The 17,855-nt window shown below is 37.8% G+C and overlaps 1 protein-coding gene across 11 annotated transcripts in view; it reads left to right on the top strand.

Moving 5' to 3' along the window:
• pde10a (phosphodiesterase 10A) overlaps positions 1–17,855 on the top strand; it is a 464,697-nt gene that overhangs the window by 316,349 nt on the left and 130,493 nt on the right. For 9 of the 11 annotated variants that reach the window (XM_072265305.1, XM_072265303.1, XM_072265307.1 and 6 more), the window contains 3 exons: positions 3,076–3,125; positions 16,870–17,004; positions 17,568–17,723. In XM_072265305.1, coding sequence (XP_072121406.1) covers positions 3,076–3,125; positions 16,870–17,004; positions 17,568–17,723 — 341 coding nt within the window. The remainder of the gene's footprint in view (positions 1–3,075; positions 3,126–16,869; positions 17,005–17,567; positions 17,724–17,855) is intronic. The other 2 variants (XM_072265304.1, XM_072265308.1) reach the window with 1 other exon arrangement.

Genomic DNA, 17,855 nt, shown 5'->3' with positions numbered 1-17,855 from the left:
CAGGCATTCCATTGGGAGGACGTACATAAACTCCTTACAGAGGACAATGTAACTCTGACTCCCCGAGCTGTAATAGTGTCGTTCTAACTACTATGCTACAACACCCTACATCTCTAGCAGTATTTTTTTGAAGTGAAAATGCTGTGAATATACATCAGGTCCATAAGAATTAATTAAGCAAGAGGCCAGATTAATATTTCAAAGTAGGATGAGTGCATAATAACAGCAAAATGACTGCAAAATATTAGGAACTGAATAATTACATCAGTATTTATGACTAGATTAAAATGTACTGAGAGGTTATATTTGTAAGAACAGACTAATTTGACTGAGGCAGCTTTCTCAAGAATAGTCTAAGAGGAACATCTTTAAAGTTAGAAACTGTTTTGATGGTATTTCTGTGAAGGAGACCCAATAGTAAATCTGATAGAGAATTTAAGAGAAATACCTTTCACCATGTGATGAGAATGTAGTACTTATACTGATGCCTTTAAAGAAAAGAGTGGGCAAAAGGCTTCTTGGATTGAGACTGTGGGAAGGAGCATATTGTTGATGAATACTGCTAAAGACCTTGTGACAGAAGGGTCAATTTCTGTGCAGTAAACTGATGTAATTCCCCAACTACTTTATGTAAATTGTGCTCCAACTATTTTTATCCCCAGGAGTATAAAATGATATCATTAGAATTACAGTTTTTTGATTGAGATCCATGTTATCTCTTATATTTAATATGTAGGTTGGACCTGTCAGCAAATATCTACTTTGTGATGATACTGGATAAACTTCCTCAACTCAGTAATAAGTCAGTACCAGCCACTGTTTGAAAATTTTCTTTCGGCTATTTGCTCCTGACCAAGAAATGTTAGTACTTTAGTTTCATTATCACCTTGCAATTGCACATTCAAGTGCTTTTGAGAACAGATGAACTAGGGCTAACCAGGGAGTCTAAATTCAGGTGACTGAATAATGTGAATTGTTCAACTGAATAATAGTTCAGTTAGTCATTTGATTACTAATTTAATTGTTTTCGTAAACCATTGTGTGTCAGAGGGCCCATTCCTGTGTTGTACTGTTCTATACCTTATATTGAACTTCTGTTTAAAGTAAATTTAAACGCAGTAATGGTGACTACAAAGCCATCAAGTTGTAATTAAAAATATTTTGTTTACTAATATCCTTCAAGGAAAGAAATTTGAAATTCTGTATATGATATCAGACCCATATGAAATTATAAATTATAAATTAGCTACCCTGTGGAATGAATGGTGAAGGGACCACAGTTTTATCCCATCTGTTTCTTGGTAAATTTCAAGAAAATATTACAGATGACAATTAGAAATGCTGTTATTTTAGTGTACATTCTTTCCTTTAATAACTGGCTGAAAAAGTGAAAATGTTCATCTCTGTATCACTTTGATATATTAATCATCAAGAGGTGGTGACGTGAGATTTAGTTGCGAGAGTGGAATTACAGAATCGTGTTACTGTCTTTTCCCCATTGGTTTCTCCAAATTGCATCCTTGTCTGAATTGGTGTAAGACTTCAGTGCTGTGCATTCTGAATCAGGAAGTTCAGAAGCCATTGCTAGATCAGGTTCAGTCTTGCATTCCATTGCCGTCTGTGCCGAGTTTGAAAGTTCTGTGCTGAGTTTGATAGTTCTCCTTGTCTAGTTTCTTCCCATTTCCACAGTTGAGCGGTTTGTTGATCGGGGGGGGGGGGGGGGGGTGTGGCATTCGGTAATGGCCAATTAACCATTTGTAAGTGTGTGGGAGAATCTGAGGCAAATATCCATGGGAATGGGGTGAGGGCAAGAGATTAAAAAATGCAGCCAGTGTAAATAGGTGGCAAATAGTCGAAATGAATTTGTTGAGCCTGAGAACCTATTTCTGTGCTATATGATTCTATCACATTCAAGCCACGTCCCGCAAGTAGAAAGCCGTGGCTTTGTTTAGGTGTAGAAGAGAATGCTGCATGGTCAGTAGAACAATATTTGACATAAGATGTTAAAGTAAAACTTTACCTTTCCTCTTGATGTTAAACAGTATATTGTAATACTACAAAATCCAAAAAGGTTTAAAGTTCAGATAGTTACTTGAAAATATATTAGGTAGTAAAAGAGTATAAGTTGAAATAATTATTCAAATTTGTGCCTGGAAGATTTAATTAGAGCATAAAGATTTGTAATAATTTAGCAATTAGCTATAGAATGAAAGATTGTTATTCAAAATGCACTGAAGCAAATAATTGTAAAATTAGTGTACTTGACAGATGAGGTTAAATGTCCATTTGACTTTCTTATTACTGAATTTCCTTCAATTGTTAGAAAAATGTCCACAGATAAAGTCCAAGTAGAATTACAAACAACAAAATTTATTTCATCCCCCTGGCAGCCCTCAAACATTACAAATCCTTTTCAACCTGAAATTTCTTATCTAAAGGTCACTCACCTTTCAGTTTTCTATTTTCTATGAAAATGAACTTGGATGATTCTTCGTGCTGCCTTTTCACAATACTGGAGAGGATATCTGCAGGTTGCTACAAATAACACTGCTGCAAACGCAAAATTCACTGGGTGAGGGTTTGGTACAAGTATTATCAAAGGAAAATAATAAAAATAAGAAAACACTGACATTTTAAATTTCTAGAGCAAATTTATACATTTGTATTGCCACTGAAATTGAGCGAGCCTCTTCTGGAACTGCAAGATGGATATTTTTCTCAAAATTCTGATTTCTGAATTAAGTGGCATTGAACAGTTATGTGATTTTATACTTTGATTTTATACTGTGGCTTCTTTTGCATTTGCACTGCTTATAGTTTGATTTTGGTTTGTTTTCGCTAAAGATTTCTATCTCATTTCTCTTAATTTTTGAAAGAATTGCATGAAAATTGATCATTGATTGCAATTTTAAATTCTGCTTTTGTTCGTATTAGAAATTGTTAAATGAAATGGAAATTCAGAATGCATTATTCATTCCTTCTATAAATTATTGTTAAGTACAGTAAGTGTCTATCCTAATTATTTACACCTTTCAACATTGCAATAACAATTGCTCTCTCTGTTACTTTTCACAGCCACCGATGCTGACACGTTTGCGCTTTATTTCTTGGGAGAAGGCAGCAATGTGAGTATTGCTCAGCATGTGGGCTGAGAGAACATGGTAATGTTTTTGAAACCAATGGCTGCATTCTTTTCCCATGGCAGTATCGATAAGGCTGTATGGTAGGAAGCCAGTTTTGCGATTGCTGTTACCTGACATGAGCTAGAGTAGAGATTTAGAAGTAAATTGAGTCCTAAACCTCCTTGGATGCCAGTCATTGTGAATTGTTTAGATATTAGCCAAACTTCACCTGAATAAATTAATGGTTCTGTATTATTCTATAACTATTTTAAGAAATAATTGTGCTAATGTGACTCCCATCTACATAGCATTTCACTGATATCAAGGAAGGCTTGCACATTTTGAGATCTATTTTTGGGATTTGAACGTCACTAAGCTTGATATTACAAAATCCCTCTACCACAGCCAGGTTGAAATACTGAATTAATGCTATTCATCATTTGGAGTTTTAAGTTATTGCATTATTACACCAATTTTGACATAAAACTTTGTAATATACAGTACAAGCAAAATAAGGAGTAGTAAAACATAAGATTCACTTAAGGAAATTTTACCTGCAACAACTTTGAAGCCATGTCATACTTGATAACATATTTGACCTTTGTAGCAGCAGTGAGATGCTGAAAGAACACAATTACTTAACATTTTATCGTATCAAGAAAGTGAAAGGTCTGAGAATCCAGAGCGTACAATTGATCTTTGTCTTGCAGACTATTTCTACATTGCTTACAAGCACCACACCACAATCCACATTAACATTCCTTCTTAAGAAACCTATTACTACAATTTAAAATAATTTTGACTACCTACCGGGAAGTGATGTTTCATTGTAATTTTTTTTTAAATATCCCTTGACAAAAGAATATATGTTTGGTTTTAAATGTTATTCAAAAGCAGAAACTAAACAAAGCACATTTTAAATTTGATTGATAGTAAGTCTTAATGATGTTCCTTTTCATTAGGCCAAGTAAGAGAATAATACATTGTTATAATTTGATTATCACTAGACTAAAGTGTAGGAAATCTTTAATACTACACACAGTTTCAGAACTCAGTAAAACAACCAGTAGTTTAGCTTGTATTTTACATTAATTAGATCCATTATTAGCACCTATATCATCAATTTTGTTTCTTAAAAATAATGTGATTATTATTGAAAAAGCAAATTTGAGAAATAGCAAATACTGGAAACACCAAAAATCTCAGTGGAAACTTTAAAATATCAGATCAATGAGCTTTTGTCATCAGAGATGTACAAAAATAATTCAAAGGATCCACCACCTCACTGTTTGTGGACAGATCTGCTTTGCAGAATAGTCACAAAAGCAAGCCTGGAGGACATTTGGCCATTAAAACAAAGTGCTGCCACAGCAAAAGCATGAGCAGTTGGTGCAAGCAATGGATCGTATTAAGCATGATCTAATCCAATCTAATGATTTTTCATAAATTCAAAGCAGGCAAAGTGTCTTTATATCATAGCTGACAAAAAAATTAGATAAATAGCAGTAGTTGACCCAGTGAAATATTTTGTTCTGTATACAAATACATTTCTAATTTGTATTAATATTTACAATCCAGGAGTATATTAGAAACAAATGTTTTCTTTCTATTAAGAGTATTAATTTATGCATTTAAGTAGCAGCTTAGTGTATTGTTATTAACAGAATAAAAAATAGTGAAAAAAAATACTTTTTGAGATGAGGTTATCTGGCTCACTATTTGTAAGTAATCCACTAGAAAAGTCACTAAATAACTTTTCATTGAAGCTATTGGACCACCCACAAGTTATATCGATGTATTCTAGTTAATTTCTGATTACTGGAGACAATTAAAAGCAGTTGATGGGATCGATCTGAGGTTTAGTTGATGTTCAAAGACTGCTCCACTTTGTTGAGTGTCCACACAGTGGGTCCTGAGCAATATTTGAGCATGTTTATATTAAAATCAAATGTGGTTTATGAATGGTGCTGTCAGTGACAACATACAGTAGGTCAGATCAAGCACAATCCTTTGTTCTACTTATGAAACACTTGCAATTCTGGATTCCTGCTTCCTTAAGTTTGAATTTTTAATTTTAATTCTGCGGTCTGTGTTTTGTTCTATCAATATTTTGCAATCCATTTTGAATTTCTCACTTGAATTATATGCAACCTTAGTATCCACCGTGACTTCTAATAAGATATGCTTGTAACATCTTCTGCATTTTCCATGCTGTTATCTCTGCAACCATTTCAAAAGCTTCTGATGGGCCAAACAAGCAAAAATTCCTAGTAAAAATTCCTTCAGATTTTTGTATTAAGACTTGAGGATGTTTTTTCTCTGTTTGTGTTTTGAGCAATGATACCAACGTATTCCGTATTACCAATATTAAATTAACTGGCCCATAGGTTCTTTGTACTTTCTTCCTATTGAGAGTAGGGATAGAATTAACTGTCGCTTGATCTTTTCCAAATATTTGCCTCTGCTATCTCTTCCTTAACTTCTTTGAATATATTTGAAATCTACTTAGACTCATGGGTTACTCTTTCCAAATGTTATCAATTACCTCCCTACTTTCTATCATAAGTGTTTTAATATTTTTTGATCTCTTCTAATGTCATCAGTCTTCGTACTCTCCCAAGTAAATGCATAGCTGAATTATTGGTTCAATGTGTATGCCATTTTATTCCCATTATTTTGTTGAAAGGATACTGGTGTGGCAAGTTTTCTTTAGTAATCAGAATTACATAATGTTAATATAGAAAAGCAGCATGTACATTGATTGAAATAGCAAAGATTAAAAAGGGCACCAAAGCTGGAAACTCATCACATTTAAAAAATACTTAGAATAAGTGCTTAATGTGCCCCAACCTAAAATGCTATGGCCTTAAAGCTGGGAAGTTCTTCATAGTTTTTACTTGATCTGTATGGCCATCATGCCATCTTTAGGTCAAAGATACTTCAGTCTTCTACATTCCAAACTGTATGCAGTATTCCAAGTGAAATTTCACCAACACTTCGTGCAATTACAAAACCTCCTTACTTTAAACTCCAAGCTCTTTTTAATTGAATTGTTCCTCTCTGTGCCCTGTGGCACAGAAGGTGGCAATTTGGCTGTTTCTTTAGCACTTTTGTCTGTTTTTTTTAATGAGGCTGAGTTGCTAGCTTGACACTCAACCCTGCATGGATGGAAAGCATGCAAGGAGCCAGCTAGATTCAAACCCAGGAGCGCTCACCTCGAAATCCGGTGTGGATGCCACTACACCACCAGCCAACAAACAAACCCTTTTTACTAAACGACAAAATGTCGTTTGACTTTTTAACTGCTTGTTGACCTGCCTGTTGGCATTTTATGTTTCAAATGTTCAAAGGTCCAATTTAATGTCAGAGAAATGTATATAATATACATCCTGAAATGCTTTTTCTTCGCAAACATCCATTAAGACAGAGAAGTGCCCCAAAGAATGAACGACAGTTAAACGTAAGAACCCCAAAGTCCACCCCCCCCAGTTTCTCTCCCTTCCGTGTGTAAGTGGCAGTAAGCAACAGTCCCCCCTCCCCCCACCGGCAAAAAAAAAGCAAGCAAGCATCAGCACCGTCAGTGAGCACTCAAGCGTGAGCAAAGCAATAGCAAAGACACAGACTTGCAGTTACCCCCAAAGACTTCCTGTTTCACCAGCATTCAACATCCTGCAGGTTCTCTCCCTAATAAGGGAGAAGAGGGTGTCTCCATTTTCCCAGTGAGCAGAGAGACATAACAAGCAACTCGCTAGTTGACCATGTTAAAAGTCAGTTATGTTGCTTTTTCCGAGCTCTGTGCCTGAAGATCGCAAAGATCCCGGGTCTTTGGGCCCACAGCAGTAGATTTTCTGACTCCTCTGACAACACCGAGTTTCCTGCTGTGACACCGCCCATCCCCAGAGCCCTGAGATCTTAAGCTTCCAAATCTGAGCTGGACTCTCAGGCCGAACCTTTGGCGTGCCGAACAATGGCCAGTCCTGAAACCCGATAAGGGGTCCAATTCCCACAAAGGACTGAAGTCAGCGTGTAACTCCAGGTGAGGGTCTTCAAAAGAACCCTGAAAGGGAAAAATAAAGATATTAAAGATGGAAATACAGCTGTTTCCAAAGATACAAGCGAAGGAGTCTCAGTTTAGTGCCATCTTAACTTCACGCTGCCGATACTCCTTTCATGCATTAGCACTCATAGATTCCTCTGTACTTCACTCACTTTCAGTCTCTTTCCATTTAGACAATAATCTACCTTTTGTTTATCTTGCATTTCCTGGTATTTTCCCACTCATTCAATCTATTTAAATCTCTGTGGAATTACTGTATCCTTATCACAGCATGCCCTACCACCTGTTTTCATAAATTTGATAAATTTGGAAAACTTCCATGTTGTTCATTCTTCCAGGTTTTTCATGAGAACCAAGAACTGATCCCGAGAGCACTCCACTAGTTTCCTCCTTCCAGTATGAAAAGGAGCCATTTACTTCAAATCTTTATTCTCTATGAGACAGCCAGTTTTTAATCCTTTCTAGAACGCACTCTCTGATACCATGTCTTTTAATTTCTGCAGTAGCCCCATGTGTGGCACCTTGTCCACAATGTGCAGATAGATTGGGAAAATCAAGTTGATGCTGAATCCCAAGAGAGAAAATTTGTGGAATGCCTTTAAGATGGTTTTTGGAGCAGCTTCTGGTTGAACCCACTAGGGGATCAACTATTCTGGATTCGGTGTCATGTAGTGAACCAGATATGATTAGGGAGCTTAAGATAATGGAACCCTTAGATAACACTGATAATAATATGATAGAATTCACTCTGCAATTTGAGAGGGAGGATTAAAGTCAGATATATCAGTAATACAGTGGAGTAAAGGAATTACAGAGGCATGAGAGAGGACCTGACCAAAGTTGATTGGAAAGGGACACTAGCAAGGATGACAGTAGAGCAGCAATGGCTGGTGTTTCTGGGAGCAATTCAGAAGGCACAGGATAGATACATCCCTAAGAATCAGAACTATTTTAAAAGCAGGATGACACAACCATGGCTAACAAGGGAAGTGAAAGCCATAAAAGCAAAAGAAAGGGCATATAATAGAACAAAATCAGTGGGAAGTTAGAGGATTGGGAGTTTTTAAAAAATGAACGGTAGTTGATTTTGAGGGTGGAAAGATGAATTATGAAGGTAAGCTAGCCAATAATATCAAAAATGATACCCAAATTTTTTTCAGAGAGGCGAGAGTACATTTTGGACTGCTGGAAAATGACACTGGAGAGATAGTAACGGGGGACAAGGAAACAGCAGATGAACTGAATAAGTATTTTGCTCAAAAGTCTGAAGGTAGATAAGTCACCTGGACCTGATGGACTGCAACCAGGTTTCTAACAGAGGTAGCTGAAGAGATTATGGAGAAATTAGTAAAGATCTTTCAAGAATCAGTGGATTCTAGAATGTTTCTGGAGGACTGGAAAATTGCAAATGTCACTCCACTCTTTGAGAAGGGAAAGAGGCAGAAGAAAGGAAATTATGGGCCAGTTAGCCTGACCTCAATGGTTGGGAAGATGTTTGAGTTGATTGTTAAGGCTGTGCTTTTGTGGTAGTCAGCAAGGTTTTCTAAAAGGGAAAAACTTGCCTGACAAATCTGTTGGAATTCTTTGAAGAAATAACAAACAGAGTAGACAAAGGAGAATTGGTGGATGAAGGCCTTTGACAAGGTGCCGCACACGAAGCTGCTTAACAAGATAAGAGCTTGGGGTATTGCAGGAAAGATACTAGCATGGATATAGCATTGGCTGATTGGCAGGAGGCAAAGAGTGGGAATAAAGGGGTCCTTTTCAGTTTGGCTACTTGTTCCACAGGTGTCTGTGTTGAAACTGCTTTTTACGTTGTATGTCAATGATTTGGATGATGAAATTGACAGCTTTATGGCCAAGTTTGTGGATGATACGAAGATAGGTGGAACGGCAGGTAGTGTTGAGGATGCAGAGAAGCTGCAGAAGGACTTGGGTTAGAATTGATGAGGAGGTGGCAGGTGGAATACAGTGTCGCAAAGTGTATGGTCATGCACTTCAGTAAAAGGAATAAAAGCATAGACTCTTCTAAATGGAGAGAAAATTCAAAAATCTAAGGTGCAGAGGGATTGGGAAGTCCTCGTGCAGGATTCCCTAAAGGTTGATTTGCAAGTTGAATGGGTAGTGAGGAAGGTGAATACAATGTTAGCATTCATTTGAAGAGGACGAAAATATAAAAGCAAAGATGTTATGCTGAGGCTGAATAAGGCACTGGTGTGGTCTTGCTTGGAGTATTGTGAGCAGTTTTGGGTCCCTTATTTAAGAAAGGATGGTCTGACATTGGAAAAGTTCAGAGGAGGTTCATGAGAATGATGCCAGGAATGAAAAGGTTTATCATATGAGCAGCGATTGAAGGCTCTGGGCCTGTACTCGCTGGAATTTAGAAGACTTTTGTAATAATAGCAAATTTGGATTTGAAGTACAACCATTAAAAATAAGAGTTTTGGAGGTTTTCAAGATGGCGGTGCAGTGAAAGGTCTGCTTTGTTGAGCTCAGCACCGCAACACTGATAATTTTGCATATAAACCTATCCGTTTCAACTTTTTTTTAAATAACCAAGTGTCAGATTTAATAACATGAGCATTGATGAGTATTTTTTAAGCTGTTCCCCATGCCATCGGAAAGTACTTAAAAGATGACCAAGACGGACTGCACAGAGCGCTTGCGCGGGGCTGGTGAGCTAGCCGTTGCTAGTTCTGCGAACACACTGGACCCTGCTTTTCATCAAGTAATTCAGAAAGTTACAGAGAACATATCCAAAATGATGGAAGAGAAGCTGGCTCCACTCTCTCTAACACTCCAAAACCACACACTGGAGCTTAAAAATCTTGATACTAGAATGACCAAGGCCAAGGGCCGAGTCTCTGCGGTTGAGACTGTAACTGATCAGGCCCAAAGCCACAGCTGGGCGCTAGAAAAGCAAGTTCAAAGCCTGTCTGAGCATATCGATGATTCTAAAAATAGGGGCAGGAGGAAGAGCATACGAATCATCGGTCTATCTGAAGGTACAGAAGGCAACCAACCGACGAAGCTTTTTGAGGGCTGGCTGCCTAATTTCCTTGATTTGGAAACCAAGGATGGACACACTAAAGTGGAAAGAGCTCATCGTATGCTGGCTCCAAAGCCAGGTCCAGACCAACGCCCTCGACCCGTCCTTGTCCGGTTCCATAATTTCGGTGATAAGCAAAGAGTGATGGAGGCTTCGAGGTGCCGCGGGACTGATGCCCAGGCTTTAACATATGAGGGATCCAGGCTTATGTTTTTTCAAGATTTCTTGGCAGCTGTTGTTCAGAAGCGGAAAGGATTTGACCATGTGAAGAAGCGGCAGAGAGAATCCAGAATCCAGTACTTTACGCTATACCCAGCGGCGTTGAGGATTACCTACAATGGGACCACCAAGATATTTGATTCTCCTGGCAAAGCTAAAACTTTTGTGGACACGTTGGGCTAAAGAATGTATATATTGTGTAGCCCTGGTTTTGGACGATAACATGCTCGATGGTTGCTTTATTTCACCTTTTCATTACTTGACAGCAAGGTATCTTATAGGAAGGGTAACGTGTTTGTTTTGATTAATACAGTTTCATTATTTGTTTAAATTAGCGGTGCTGCTCCAGCCTGAAGGAGTTTAAACATGACAGTAATAAATCGCTGGATTGATAAATTATGCCCTGTTTTCATTTTTGACTATGTTAAATGCCATATTGGCAGTGGGGCAGAATATGGGGTGCTAGAAGGTTCAGATATCCCCTTTAAGTGTGGGGTAAGTCCTCTTGTTCAGCGCTGTTGGCGCTTTGTTTTCTTTGTGTGTGTTTTTATTTTGCTCAGCTGATCTTAAGTTGGGTTTCTTCTCCTCTGGAGTCAAATGATTGTTATAAAGGGTTATGGCCAGTAATATATTAAAATTGTGCACTTGGAACATTAAGGGGAGTCATTCACCAATCAAAAGAAAGTAAGTCCTACTAAACCTGAAAAAGGAGAGGGTGGACTTAGGCTACGTCTACACTACGCCGGATAATTTTGAAAACGCTGGTTTCGAGTAAAAACGATAGGCGTCCACATTAAGCGCTTTTCAAAATATCTCCGTCCACATTAGACGGATATTTGGGCGAATCTCCTCCTACTGGGCATGCGCAGGACACACAGAAAACAAGCGAAGAGGAAACGATATACTTGCTGCATCAGTGTTATCTTGTATTTCCATACAATGTTACATTAGGCTGTTACACATCTATTGTCAGAGAAGTACTTGCATAAATAGATAAACCACCTTCATAGAAGCAAGGACAGAAAACAGGGCAAAGTGAGTCTACTTATTTATTCAGTAAGCTATGGGTCAAAGTATTTGGTGAGTACATTTCTAACTCTTCTGGCTTCAGTCTTGTTGCCGTCTGTTCTGAAATTGTTAGGTTCTGCGAAGTGCAGAATCAAATATCACTGTGATGATTGTACACTCTAGTATCAATTCTTTGGCGACAATAAAGTAGTAATAATAATAAGAAGAAAGCAATGAAATGTTGCGCTATCGTCATCTGTTCCGGCACGTCATGACAGCGGTTTTAAAAAGCTCCAGTTACCCTGTACATACTGCAACGGGTATTAGGCGTTTTCAGATTTATTCACTCTGGAGACCGTTTCTGAAAATCCCCATTTTAGGGGGCTGAAAACGCCGTTTCAGTGTGGACGGAAGGTCAAAACGAAGAGAAAAAGCTTCATTTTCAAAATTATCCGGCGTAGTGTGGATGTAGCCATAGACTTATTGCAGGAGACACATTTAAATGATAAAGAACATTTAAAACTGCAACAGAATGGATTTGATCAAGTCTATTTTTCATCCTTTAATACCAGGAGTGGGGGGGGGGGGGTTGGCCATTTTAATTAGGAAGAACTTACCTTTTAAGTTATTAGACTGCATTAAGGATAAATATGGGAGATTTGTGATTGTTGAATATGGAGAGAAATATGGTGTTCTTAATGTTTACTGCCCTCCAGCTCATCCTTTCAAATTCCTAATAGATGCTTTTTCCAAACTTACAAGCTTTTCAATACAAAACATTATTGTAATTGGGGATTTTAATTGTCTCATGGACCCATTGATGGACAGAGTGCCCAGTGGTCCCCCATTGCTGTCCTCACAGTCTAAACAAATCATGGGCTTATATGAAGAACTGGGACTTGTGGATGTCTGGAGGTTGTTATATCCCTCAGACAAAGACTTCACATTTTTTTCTAATCCACACAAGTGTTACACCAGAATTGATCTTTTTCTAACCCCCAAAACGCTCCTAGACTTAGTTGTTCCCTGCACAATTGGAAATATCACTATTTCTGACCATGCAGCAGTATATTTAAAAATTAAGCCCAAAGATAATTCAGCACAATCTAGACATTGGAAGCTGAACCCTTTTATTCCAAAAGATAATAAGTTTATAGACTACTTTACTTCCAAATTCAAAACTTTCCTATCTATTAATTCCAAATCAGCTAGTAGTCATTGATGCTCTTGGATACCGCTAAGGCCTATGCAAGGGGATTAATTATCTCTTACTCTGCTAGTAAGAAGCGACAAGCTACGGAAGAGCAATGCCTAGTTGAAGCAAGGATTGTGGCAGCTGAAAAGGATTTTATTAATAAGCCTTCTGCAGCCAAGTTACAGAAGATCACAGCCCTATGCCGTACACTAAACTCTTTATTTACACAAGCAGCCAAAAGAAAATTGATATTTGCTAAACAAAGATTGTTTGAACATGCTGAAAAATCAGATAGGTATTTAGCTTATTTAGCTAGAAAGAAAAATGCCTCTCAGACTATTGTTTCAATTAGGGATGGGACAGGAGCCCTCACTAGTAATTCTAAAATGATTAATGTGTTTAAGAATTTTTATTCTAAATTGTATCAATCTGAGCAATGTAGTGATGGACAATCTAGGATGGAGTCCTTTTTCAGGAATTTAGATCTCCCAGGCATTTCTTTTAAACAAGAGTCCCTCCTCATGCTCCGTTATCTATACATGAGATACAGGAAGCTGTGAGACAGCTTCAAAGTGGGAAGGCCCCTGGTCCTGATGGACTCACTAGTGAATTCTATAAAGAAAGATGAACGCAGCAGGCCAGGCAGCATCTATAGGAAGAGGTACAGTCGCGTTTTGGGCCGAGACCCTTCGTCAGGACTAACTGAAAGAAGAAATAGTAAGAGATCGCAGAAGATTACTTAATGTGGTTCAGGCATGTCAGCAACAGGCAGTGGACGGCTTGGTGGTTTCCTTAGATGCAGAAAAGGCCTTTGATCATGTCGAATGGCCATACCTTTTTTTCACTTTAGAACGATTTGGTTTGGGCAATAATTTTAATAAGTGGGTGAAGGTTCTTTACAATGACCCTCTAGCTGCGATTCTTATTAATGGTATTAGGTCGGATAATTTTAGTATTTTGAGGGGCAGCCGGCAGGGCTGCCCTTTATCACCACTACTTTTCACACTAGCGATCGAACCATTGGCAGAGGCTGTTCGGCGAGATTCCAAAATATCTGCTCCAGATATAGGACTAAAGTCACATAAAATTACATTGTATGCAGATGATGTTCTAATTTTCTTATCAAACGCTGCTATGTCAGAACACCACCTTATACAATGCATTAATTCATGTAGCATCTTTTCAGGTTATAAAATCAACTTTACTAAATCAGAGGCTATGCCTCTGGGGAATCTGCAGCAGGTACCTGACACTCAGGATGTTTTCCCCTTTAAGTGGTTGCAGACAGGTTTTGTTTACCTAGGCATATTCATCACACCTACATTTAATCAATTGTTCAAAGCTAACTTTGCACAGTTACTTGACAAAATCAAACAGGGTCTTGAACGATGGAGCATTCTTCCCATTTCTTGGCTTGGCCGAATATCCTTGCTCAAAATGAACATTCTTCCTCATCTACTCTACCCAATACAAATGATTCCAGTCATTTTCACCCAACGAACATTTTAAATGGCTGGTTTTGTTCTTTCATTTGGAACAAAAAAAAGACCCTGTATTAAAATGTCTTTAGTTACAGCTTCCCAGTAGTCTAAGGGGTTTGGATTTTCCAGACATCAAAAAATATCAATTAAGTTCCTTTTTATCTTATGTGGTTGACTGGGTTTGCAGGGATCCCTCCTCAATTTGGCTGGACATTGAAGCTTCACAAACAAAATGCCCTCTTATTAATTTGCTTTTCCTCGATAAGATGAAATTAGTTAAGGAATATTGTCACAATCCAATATTAACATAATCAAGGCTTGGCGGGCTGTGCGACAAATTGAGGGCAACGCAGCGAAAATATCACCCTTCACTCCAGTAACTGGCAGTCTAGATTTTCAGCCTGGCATATTGGATCCTGGATTTAAACTTTGGATTTCTAAGGGTATTTTCCATCTAAGAGACTTGTTTGTGAAGGAATAATGATGTCTTTTAGTCAAATGGTACAGAAATTCAACATACCCAGCAAGGATCTTTTTTCTTTCTTTCAGACAAGAAATTATATTCAGAAAAAAACATCATTGTTAACTGATTTCTATAGTTCTGACATAGAAAAGAGGGTGTTTTGTTCCAAGGGTGAAGTTTCTGTCAGTACTGTTTACAGCATCCTGAGGGAATGTTCTTGTGGAGAGGCTGAGCAGCTGGGAAGGGTTTGGGAGGGAAAGCTGGGAGTAGAAATTACAACTGAAACATGGAAAAACATTTGTGATAATGTAAAGAAAATTTCAGTTTGTAATAGAACTAAAGCATTGCAACTCAAAATTCTGCATAGAGCCCATCTGACTCCAGATAGTCTCTCGAAGTTTAAGATGGGGGTTTCTCCAATGTGTTCTAAATGTAAAGGAAATATTGGAACTCTCACCCATTGTTTTTGGACTTATCCCAAACTTCAGGCATACTGGAGTGATATTTTGGGTGAAATGGAAAAGATTCTTAAGATGGAGCTTGAACTGGACCCAGTATCTTTTCTCTTTAGCCTACCCAGCAGTCATATTATTAATGCACATCAGAAAAACTTTTTAACATCCTGACTTTTTGTACGAGAAAGAACATTTTACTTTGTTGGATATCCGATAAGGCCCCTGGACTTTCTGGTTGGCATAAATTAATCATGGAAAATATTCGTTTGGACTTTTTAACATGTGTGATACACTCAAAAACAAATAGTTTTCATAAAACATGGCAACCTTTTTTACAATATGTTAATGTAAACCAGTTTGCTATACTAATAAGGGCTTTTGTATAGGATGTGGTGGTGTCTACTTTGATGGAAGTGTTTTGATAGCTGATATCTGTGAGGGAAAGTAATGTAAATGTACCTGGAAATTGAAAGTTTTGTTATGCTGAGCAAAAAAAAATTTAAAATAATTTTAAAAAAATTGTTTCTCCTCTGCTGTTTGCTGCATTGCAAACTAAAGTTAACAATATTCAAAGACATTCCTTTGATGTATTTACACAGTTATATAGTTTGCAACACTGATTATCTTGATAACTAATGATAAAATGAAAGCAGACTTTACCATCTGCTAATTATTACGCAATATTCAATTCTATTTGAATCATTTCAGAAAATGAAATTGTGCATGCCGACATGCAACTAAAGCTGAATGACATTCAGACTTGGGCTGATCATTTTTGTTTTTGAGATAGAAATGGAATCGGGAGATTTCAGTACTATTTTGAGAAAAAAGTACCTAACTAAGGTTTAGTACAGGAAAATAAAGCCTTAAATTTCGTAAAGCCTTTCACAATTTTGGGATGCCTAAATATTTTACAACCAATTAAAAAAATTCTTAATCATTAAAATCTAAGACAAATTGATTTAATATTCTGTAAAATCTTAATGTCCATTCTGTAAGTTTAAAAACAGATACAATTCCACATATGAAAAATTATTGAATTATGTTCAACCCACAAAAACCAGAGCAAATCCAATACAAACAACTATCTTCTCATTATCCCACTTTCCTTCATCATAAACTGATGACAGTTGTGTTATAAACCATAACTTATTATTCTGATCAACGTTGTTCATTTTGAGTTCTGTTATATCTGCTTGACTTCAGACTACATTATAGTTTATTCCTGAAGTTCTGCTTTTCTTTGAGTGTAGTCTGCTTGCAATAGTAGAATTGTATTGTATAACATTGGGTAAAACACCACATAAAGGGTGTTACATTAGTGATGAGATGGTATAATGGTTCTAAGTCAGCTCTCTGTTTAAATAAAGGTAAAGACAAAGCGTGGCCAAGTGGTTAAGGCATCAGTCTAGTGATCTGAAGGTCGCTAGTTTGAGCCTCAGCTGAGGCAGCGTGTTGTGTCCTTGAGCAAGACACTTAACCACACGTTGCTTTGCGATGACACCGATGCCAAACTGTATCGACCCTAGTGCCCTTCCCTTGGACAACATCGGTGGCGTGGAGAGGGGAGACTTGCAGCATGGGCAACTGACGGTCTTCCGTGCAACCTTGCCCAGGCCTGCGCCCTGGAAGACTTCCAAGGCGCAAATCCATGGTCTCACGAGACTAATGGATGCTATTAAAGACAAAATGAGGTTCTGAAAAATAAACAATCCTCCCACAAATGACCAATTCTCAGAGAAAAACTGAAATAAGAAGTTTGTTCTTTAATTTTGAGGTAATCAGTGAGGTCTCATTGCTTTATTTTTCTTTAATTCCAGCAGTCACTGTACTTGTTTACTCCAGTCGGATTAAAAGAGCAGCGGCTTACTCCTGGACAAGTTGGATATGGCACCACAATAGCATCGTATGTAGCCAAGTTCAGAAAAACACTCTTAGTAGAAGATATTGCTGGGGTAAGAATGAAAATGATAAATTAGCTGTGCAGTTTTTCAGAACAAATAATTTTTTTATGTGTGTGAAATTTCAACATTGTTAAATCCCTGTATGCCAGAAACCTCATGCTTAACTCAGAGTTACAAAGATAAAAATTTAAAAAGATAAAGTGACATTATTTGTCACTTGTACGTCAAAACATATAGTAAAATATGTCATTTGCATCAGTGACCAACACAGTCTGAGGATGTGCTGGGGATAGGCTACAAGTGCTACAATGCTTCCGGCACCAACATTGCATGCCTGTAACCTACTAACCTAATATATCTTTGAATCATGAGAGGAAGCCACAGCAGCCAGAGAAAATCCATGTGGTCACAGGGAGAATGTACAAACTCCTTACAGACAGAGGCAGAAATTGAACCCAGGTCACTGGCTTGTAAAGTGTTACGCTAACTGCTACGCTGCTTGCTACCCTGTGTGTCAGTGTGTTACTGATAATAAAAAGATTACTTCTCTGTGAGAGAACTGTGAAGAGGTGCTTGCAAAATTTGTATGAGCCTTCTCTTTTTCTTCCTTTTAGGACAAAAGATTTCCCAAAGGGACGGGGCTGGACTCAGCAACTCCTATCCAATCTGTTCTCTGTTTACCAATAATCACTGCCGGCGATGAATTAATAGGTGTTTTGGAATTACATCGATATTTCGGCAAAGATCCTTTTGACATCAACCAACAGAAGGTTGGTTCCAGCTGTAGATTTTGAATTCAAAGCTTGGTTCTCTTTCTGAAACTTGAACATATTGTCCAGTTAGCACTTCCATCTAATCTTTTTGAATCTCAGTAGCCCAAGAATATTGGGGGATGTATTCTG

The sequence above is a fragment of the Mobula birostris genome, chromosome 8 (genome assembly GCF_030028105.1).
Source record: "Mobula birostris isolate sMobBir1 chromosome 8, sMobBir1.hap1, whole genome shotgun sequence".
Classification (NCBI taxonomy): Eukaryota; Metazoa; Chordata; class Chondrichthyes; order Myliobatiformes; family Myliobatidae; genus Mobula; species Mobula birostris.
This window is presented reverse-complemented; position numbering and strand designations above follow the sequence as displayed.